This window comes from Ornithodoros turicata, chromosome 4 (assembly GCF_037126465.1).
Source record: "Ornithodoros turicata isolate Travis chromosome 4, ASM3712646v1, whole genome shotgun sequence".
NCBI classification, from domain to species: domain Eukaryota; kingdom Metazoa; phylum Arthropoda; class Arachnida; order Ixodida; family Argasidae; genus Ornithodoros; species Ornithodoros turicata.
In genome coordinates this window covers 60,052,375-60,061,670 of record NC_088204.1, presented here as the reverse complement: position 1 = coordinate 60,061,670, position 9,296 = coordinate 60,052,375, and the positions used below count along the sequence as shown (strand labels likewise).

Sequence of the window (9,296 nt, the reverse complement as noted above, 5' to 3'; positions counted from 1 at the left end):
GCGTAGTTGCAGAGCTAGTGACAGCCAGTGAGTCTAAGGAGATGTTCTGTCAACAACAACGTTATACACTCAACTACCTTTGGCAGCAGGCCCAAAAGTGGAGCTATACGTCCGGCTCCAAGTAAAGCAACCCTCAATAAGGTAGATAATTCTTTGCTCATGATAAACAGCCAATGCACAAAAACGACGCCGGGGCATGGCGCACTTCAGACGCCTCAAAAACCAGTCATGGGAAAAGTTTACGTTAGAACACTATAGCTATGCGGTCATTACGAGGGAAAAATAACAAACTTAAAGGCGCGTTTATTTTGCACCAATATTAACGACACTTCGCGGAAACTTCACCGCACAACACCGTTCGGAGCCAATCGTCATTCCCAATGATATCGTTCCGTCTCCTGATCTGTTGAAAATGAGATTGGTCTGCCCATTTTGAACACTTTGGACTTTGCATAATGTGCCCAAAAAGGCGGATCTGTCCCATTTTCAACGAATAGGAAAAGTTACTTTAACGTGTGACTAGTTACAGCTACAGTTATTACAAGGAAAAAGTAACAGAGTTAGAACCACTGTTACTCTGCACAAACCGCAATGTTAAAATGGAACTTCACCGTATCACACCGCTCGGAGCCAATCGTCATTCCCGTCTCTCCCTCGAGACAACCATATGGATACGACCTGGCCGTGGTAAAGTCGCGAACAACCAAACTTTGTGCACGGGATGACGGGGAGACGAGGCGTGCCACGTGACCGCTCTGTTGTCATGACGACCAAGACGAAAGACAACACGGGGGAGAGGTCTACAACGCGTAACAGGGGTGCCATTTTCCGGTCGTTCCACCACCTTGGATACCCAACTCTTCATGAATTACAAACCCAATATACAGAAAATTTATTTACGCGTTATCGAATGGCTGATGATATTTACAATGCTCAGTGAATCATGTAAAGATATGTACTGATATTGAAAATGACAACAATAATAAAATGTGTAACAAACGAAAGTTCTATTGAGAACACAAAAAGGTTTTAGGATAATGCTAACACAGCTCAAGTATTTTATTTTATTTTTGTAAATCCATCACAGGCGAGTACGCATTGTGAAACAAATTGAACACGTTTTCTGCCACCCATATCGATGGAAACACAATGGGGCCCTTAATGTGCAACTCCCGAGTCAAATGGCCCTCTAACCGCGCAACGGAGGCGGGTCCGTACCCACATGCGGCACTCATATGTGGAAACCCCCGCGAGCTCCTGCTGGGCGGCAGGAAAGAGTGCTTGCCGCCCAGCATCCGCTACCGCCTGCGGTTTCCGCGGCTCTCAAGATATAGACGTTGACGACGCTGTCAACGTACTGTAGACTGCGTGGGTGGCCGGAAGAAAACCAGAGCGTGACGCCTTTTCCGTTGACCACCTGATTGAACGAAGGTGCGCTGCATGCCACTAAACGTCGTGCATTGCGCGGTGGAGGAAAAGCGGAAGGCGGATGCGGCTCCTCCCACTCCGCGGCAAGAATTTTCCGCTCCGCATACACGTTACCGCGCGCTTTTGCCACATGTGGGTACCGCTGTTGGGGATTTGAAATCCCAAATTTGATTTAAATCCGGATTTAATTCACAAAAGAGACTGGTGGATTTGATTTGGATTTGATTGGCGGCTTCATTATGAACAGGATTTGTATTGGGATTGAACCACGGTTTTTCTCGAAGATTTTGATTTGGACTTACATCATTTGCCATGAAATTCGGCCTATATGCATGAGCGACGTCCATGCTAGTGCGACCGTGGCCGCTAGCTCCGACTCTGGCTGCATCTGCTATACTTTGTAATGTAATGCTGGCAGTAAGTCCAATACAGTTCAATATTCGGCAAATAAGCCACTGAGAAAAGCTCTTCGACTCTTCATAGGATAAAAGGTTGTTCTTCGGTGGTACCGCCGAGAACACTGCAACGACGGTTTTGCACGCTGTTTACAGCAATTTACGGCCTATACTTCACGCGCGGGAGAAAGAAAAGCGCCAGGGCCCATCTTATCCTTCCTATACTCCCCACCAATTTTTGTAGTACTCTAACATTATGCTGCCCCCCCCCCCTCTCCCATCTCTTTATTTCACGCATTCGTTCAGTGCACAGCAAGAAACGTACCATGTGGCAGGTGTACCGTACCAAAACCAGCGACAACGAAGCAATAAGCACACAGTAATCCAGTGAAATAGATGTCTGCTACGTGTTTCGCCTCTTTTTCTCAGTTACGGCACTGTTAGGAATTCGTGTTAGTAATTAGGTATTCTGTGTAAAAATCCGCTCCACAGCCGTTTCACAGTTCCACAGCTGTTCCACAGCCGTTCAGCAGTGTTAGTTCCTCTTCCGGATTTACGATGGATTTGAAAAATCTCGATCTAAAAAGGGGATTTGACTGGCGTGCAGAAAATAAATCCGGATTTAAAGTGATTTGTTTACCATGGCTGCTGCACCGCAAGCGTCTCAGTTGTTATGCGAATTTGATGCGCAAGCTTGCACTGGAAGATCGCAACAGATATCGAAGACAGCGAAGAAAGACGTAAATGGACGTGTTTCTCCCCCAAAATGAAATAGAATGACAGAGAACGTGGCTGTTTTGCGAGCGGTGATCACAGATGTTTGACCAGAGTTTGAACCTCATACGACATTGTCATCACGTGTCACAACACGTGTCATCCGACAATTGAATAGGTTCTGCAGTCACACTGATGAAACAAGTTTTACGACACTGATTCTGTTGTCGTGTCGCAGCAGTGTCGCGGCGGTGTGACCGTATGTCGGCGACATCCGGAGACAACGGCTCGGCACGTCACGACTGCTTTCGACTTCTTGTGTCGTGTCGCACCAGTGTGCCGGAGCCCTTAGGTTGTCGACACTGTTGGAGGTCTACTTCACCTTCCGGCGTCCCCTGTGTCAAAATCCCCGCGCTGAAAGTTGGCGCACCACTTCTTCACGGTTGAGTGTGGGGCGCTCGTCAGTGCATCACGCACTCATATATTTCCCTTAGAGTTTTCTTCTGGGGACTTCATTTACAGTCTACAGAACTACGGGACTGTATTGGCATCGGAGCGGAAGACCAGCCACACAGACTGGCTCCCTCTAACGTTTCACACGGACTAAACTAAGGCTACGTAGATGCCAACTCTAGAGCAATATGATCTCTAGATTAATATGTGTGCTGGACGTCACCATGCAACGAACGAATACTCGCGGAAAGCTGCGAACGTGACAACGGCACACTGTACTTGGCCACCTAAAAGTGAAGCACATACGTACCTCTATCATCTTCAAAGAGGACCGAAGATGTCTGCCACCGTCTTGCAAAGTGCACAGCTCCCAGCACAGCTCTCTCTCTCTACGAAGAGCGCGACGAACCCCTGCTCGAACAAGATTTAGCACTTCTGCTACACTACGGATGCGGCCACCCTGTGCTGCAATGCAGCGAGAAATCCACACCTGGTATAGTTAATCTCAACTGCCAGAAGGAGGAACTGTTTCCTATCGCGATGCGGGACGGGAGGCTGAAAGAGCGTTTGAATGACAGCCCACCGAATGCGTGACACACCGAACAGGACTTCAACTTTGTGCCATAGGGTATCGAGCACAAGGCACTGATGAAACGCGTGATCCGCAGTTTCGTGACAAGCACAGAATGGACAGAAAGGAGTGGTGACTCCGTACCGAGCCAGACGGTCCCAAAGCGGTAAAACGCCGTGTGCCAAGCGCCATTGCAGGCTAGCCCGACGTGCGTCGAACCAGCCCGCGGTGACAAGACGCCCAGCAACCTGCCGGGGCACACCAAGGCCCACAGCCGCCGGAGGCATGGGAAGAAGCTCCAAGAACTACGGGAACTTCATGTACAGTCCGAAGTTCAACTAGCTCAACCTTTGAAAATTTCGCAACAGTTACGTTTTCTTTCAATTTCATCAATCATTTTCTGTGGTATAGATATGGTTTTCCTGATAGGCCGACCACACACACTCACACACACGCACGCACGCACGCACATAAAGGGACGACGATGAGATGGGGCTGAAGCTTGCCAGCAGGTTGGGCGCTGCCCAAATAAGCCCGATCAAAAATGGACGCTTCGCGTTACAAACCGCGATTTTTTTATTTATTTTTTTTGTAAATGTACTTCAATTACCCATTACTTACATAATCTGCTTCTTCTTCGTCTCGCTGTTTCTGTCTACAATGACAAGATGGCGGCCGTATATCGTGTACATCACCGGAAGTGGGTCACCCCCAGAGCTTTTTAGCACGCCCCCGTACATAGGCCAGTCTTGCTAATACGATCGCTGCATTTGAGTGTATGACCTACCACAGCCAGTTCCAGGGCCAAAAACCGTCGACACTTCTCACAATATTGCGCAGTGCAGTATTTGCAGTAAGTGCTGTGTTAGCAGTATTTGCCCTATTACACCTGAGGCACAATGGGGACGCCGTCGCCTCGAACAAGCACAGAGGCTCCCCCGATAGAAAATGATATATAAAATTTCGAATACAGTAATCCCGAGCTTCCGCCGCAAGGACACCTGTCGTGTCAGATGGTGGTGGTGGTGGTTGTGATAGGGCTTGCCGTTGTCGGCCTCACGTATGTGGGCAACGTCACGACTCACGCCCTGGGGGAATGTGCGTCCTGGGCCGACTTCTAAGGGAACTGTGCCGACATATGTCTGAAAGCGTCTGAGGAAAACCCAGGAAAAACCCCAGACAGCTCCAGCTCCAGAAAAACACTCCAGAAACAACTCCAGAAAAGCACCAGCTCCCGTGGCTCAGTGGTTAGCGTGCTGGCCATGTCACGTCGAGACTGGGAGGTACCCGGGTTCGAATCCCGGTGCCGGCTGTGCTGTCGTGTCAGAGAATTTACTTTGCCAACGCCCGGACTAAGCCAATTATTAATATCCTCCTGTACACACCGTTGTACAAGAGTACCGCTTGTTATATTAGAGCGCACCAACGGGAGCAATGAATATCTCAAAAAGCGCACTACAGAGTTATTTGACGTGCTACTACAAGTCACCTATGTTCTTTGATGTCACCCAATGCTACTATACAAGTCGCCTAAGTTTTATACGGCGAACGGACGATTTCTTGTCGGCGGCATGTCTGATCTCCAAAAGCCAAACGTGATGAAACTGGTGCTGACCGATGCCTTCCAGCCCGTCTAGTAGTCCATTGAGTCCAACTCATACCCATCTCCAATACCCATACTCATACCAAATCTCCAGGTACTCTGCATATGAAATTCGGTTGGTACAAAATGTGCATGCACGGGTATTAAATTTCGAATATAGTTAGATTCGATTATAGAACAAATATCTTCTCTCTCCGCTTTTTCTAAGAAAGACGTAGAACGTCCAGTATGCGACCGATAAGAAAAATATAAATTTTGTCACAGTGGACATGTTAAGCCGAACTGTTCCTGTTTGTATAGGAATACAGGTCTATACCTAACCTGCTAACTGGTGCTAATTAGCATATCATCGGCCGAGGGCCAGACCTGTGCCAAAACTACGGAAATGTTATATTTTGGTCTTACGCACCAAAAAGTATTTGGGCAATAGCAACTTCGTTATTTTATTTTCATCTTGTCATTTACGACCCAGGAAGTCGGAGAGAGACGCTCAGTCAGAACATCTTCCTGCCGACAACAGGATGTATTATAATTATGTAGAGATGGCCTTGCGGTTACTTAGAGGTGGGGTCGATGCTCCTCTAGACTTGGGCCTTCCACCAGACTGCACGGATGATAAAGACCTATACTGAGACTTGAGGCGCTCAGCATAAAATGCAGTCTGTGCTCCTCCAGGTCCATTATCATTTGCCAGACCATGAGGTTCTTTCGGTGGAGCCCTTCCAACGCCCTCAGGGAAGGTTTCTGGCTGAGGCACCTTCAAGTTCAGTTCTTCGAGCTGCTTGAGAGTATGAATCAACGGTTGAGAGCTTGTTTCAGGCAGTCTCAGAAGAGCAAACTCGGCAAACAGCACTGCGGCCGCCAGCACAGTCATTCCGATTGGACCAGGTATCAGGTTTTGGGCAGACCTCAATACAACAGCCGCTACAGCTCCCAATTGGCCGCACAGGTAAGCCGTACAGATGCCAATACTTCGTAGTACGGTAGGAAACAGTTCGGCGGTGTAGATAAAGCTTACGGAGACGGCAACGTACGTCGCTCCTCTTGCTATCACTAGAAAGAGGTTCGCGATGTGCCACATTTGACGAGGATAGGTAAGAATCAACGCGGCGCTTGCCATGCCAACGAACCCAAGGGATAAAATAAGGGTAGTCTTTCGACCTATTCGGCGTATAGCGTAGTAGGATACTACACTGAGTGGCCCAGGACATAAGAGTGTGATGACTTTTGTCCACATTAACTCATGTTCAATAACATTGGATGTTTCATATCCGTAGAACGTGAGCATGACGATGAACCAAAAGATGAGTATGTTGCCACAACGGACACGTATCACCGGACAGATGAATAGAAAAAAGGGTGTTACTCCGAGTGGTGTTACTCCCCTGGCGGCCGCTTTCAGAGGCATGGTGCTCTTCAACTTGTTAAATTTCATCCTCACATTCTCAAGCGACTCGCCATTCATCTGGGCTGCCCAAAGCATCGCTTCTTCCGCTCGCTTGAAATTGCAACAAGCAAGAAGCCAGCACGGCGATTCTTCGACTATGTAGAACGTGCTGAGCAGCAGTGATGTCAGTCCCATGAGCATTACTTGTGTTATTCTCCAGTCGATTTCGAACTGGCTGAGGACGCTGATAATGATGCTGGATATGACGACTCCCAGTGATATTGCAACGATACAGTACAACGTTCGGTACTCCACAGAGGTCACCTCGAAGAGGAGAGTAAAGATGGTCACAAAAATAGTGCTGGTACACCCTGACACAGCACAGCGCGCGCAGACGAAGAATGTTAAGTTGGAAGCGAAGCAGGTCCAAACGCCGGCCGCCAGAAGGACTGCTACCGCAATGCAGGTGACAGGGCGACGTCCAACTTGATCTGCAATCATTCCCATGGCTGGAAGGAATACCACTGCTCCTATGATGTACATCACCGCTGCAAATGATAATACCCATTCCTTGTTGCACACCAGGTTCCACGTAGTGATAATGGTACGAGGTGACCTATCATACTCCCAAGCCGCACAAGGCACCTGATTACGGTAGGGTCCGAGCGGATCGTCGTAAACTTTGCATCGGCTGAAAGTACCATCTTGCATTATCGGTATACCGACGTTCTTCCACTCAGCATCAGTGAAGTTCTGAAATACAGCGGGCTTTCTGCACCAGAAGTCTACATGACGCGCGATGATCTTGAACGCAAGGCTGTGGCATCGAAAGACTACCAAAGACAAGACGCAGCAGAAGAGGATCGTGCTCTGGTAGTAGCCGTGGCCGTAGATGTCAGCTTGAGTGATGTCCGTGCACTCACTGGATGCTTCCAGTTGCGGGTTTGCGCTCAATTGTCCCGTTGTGCTAGGGGCTGAGGACGCTCGGCTGGCTCCTTCGCTCGGCTGTGGCATTGGAAGCCGCAGCGGACCTTCGAGAGCATGCGCCTCGATCACGGGTGGCAGTGACGGCGGTGTACGACGCCTACTGCGATGCATCTTCCTCCGCTTCGATTGAAATGGTTCAGACAGTTGTGGGGTGGGGTTCGCAGACGGTGCCTGTGAAGACATGTCACGAGATGATCCTCTCGATGAAACCTCAACCCGACTCGAAGAATCAGACGAGACCCTTTTGGTCTTGGGGGTACGTCCACGGGTGGTACGCTGAGACTTAGTTGGGCGGAGTAGGGAATCCGGTGATGGCATCAGAGACTCCCTCGAACGCGTAGGTCGCTGACGCTGTGTTGAAGACATGTTGCGCTCTACGTTTATTCTATGGTGCACGAGCGGAACAAGGTGCGCTAGAAGCTTCGTTGTCTTTACCCTCTCATGCTGCCGTGTATGAATCGGCAATGGAACGCCACATCCACCCAATCAATCTATCTACGGGTGAAGAATGAAATGTCATTCGTCGCAGTCCAAATAATGTACCAGGAAGAGATAAGGAGTGTGGTAACTGCACTGCAACGATAGGCGCTCTTGGGCATTTGAGGTGTCGTCACATTATTATTGATATAAGAGTATGATTTTCTTTATAGCGGCGTTTTCCAATGCATACCACATCCTCGTCGGTTTTGCCGCAACATACATGGTCGTACGCAGCGTTTGCTGCTTAAAACAGCTATATGATTAGTGTGGTATTCCCATGGTCTTCTGGACGATGTGAGCAGAAACTCGCTTGTAGCGCTGAGCGGCGATAGGTCCCGCCATGCGCACTCAATGAAGCCGCCTAGGCACGGCGCAGCAGGGCGCGGAGCGTCAGCGTGTGGTGCAGCCCCCCTACAATATCAAACCATGTGGCCATGGTTTCGGGGGTGGTTGATAGAGTATGACACCCACAAAGGGTGATCATGAGACAACCGACAAAAGGGCCTCTCAGAACAGAATATCGAGCTGAGAAGAAAACATGTCGAGGCGCAGCGAAATAAATGCCAGAGAGACTCTCGAGCGGTAAGAGCGACATCTTGCTTCGTCGCAGGCTTATCGACAAGGCAAGGGGATGAAAGACGCGCCAGTCATGTTGCTGTACGACGAAAGCGGAAAGAACTTGAAACAATTACGTGTCATAGTCACAACGGTAATTCGTAAGCGATTCATTGGGTACACCGCGGTACGGGATCGTTTGTAGTTCGCTAATGACGTCAAGAAAGTGTGCGCTAAGGGAGCGCCCGTGTTCAGTGAAGAGTTTACAGAATTTGAAATTATGCGCGTGATTTCTTCGCTGTTCGGCGAATCACCACAGCAGTTGCTATAGCGTTGCGCCCCGTCGCTTCAGCAGACCATAGAAATTAGAAGGAGCGGGAGTAGAAAAGAAGCTGGGAGAGAGAAAGAAAGAGCGGGTGGGAAGAGGAAAGAACGTGTTGAAGTTTGTTTATGGATACGGTGGATTCGAGCACGGCCTTTCCACGCGTGAACGCCACCGACTCCAGTCCGCATGGGCAATCTGGTGTCGCTTCCTTCCGCTGTGCTCCATGTGCCATGCCCTTGAGCGAAGTGTGACTGCTATCATCGCGTGTGCTTGGTTTGCTTCCTGTTCCGTAAGGAACGGGTGTTGGGATGTAGATCCGTACCTGCACTTATGGCTCTAAAAAGAAAAACAATGAAAGAAATCCCAACATAGTATTACCTGAAAAAGCGAAAAATTAG

At 49.1% G+C, this 9,296-nt stretch overlaps 1 protein-coding gene across 1 annotated transcript; it reads right to left on the bottom strand.

The window, feature by feature from the left end:
• Window positions 1–5,599: 5,599 nt before the first annotated feature.
• LOC135393249 (solute carrier family 22 member 7-like) lies at window positions 5,600–7,910 on the bottom strand. Its single transcript, XM_064623733.1, has one exon. The coding sequence runs from the start codon at window positions 7,902–7,904 to the stop codon at window positions 5,697–5,699; it is 2,208 nt and encodes a 735-aa protein (XP_064479803.1). The 5' UTR covers window positions 7,905–7,910; the 3' UTR covers window positions 5,600–5,696.
• Window positions 7,911–9,296: the final 1,386 nt, after the last annotated feature.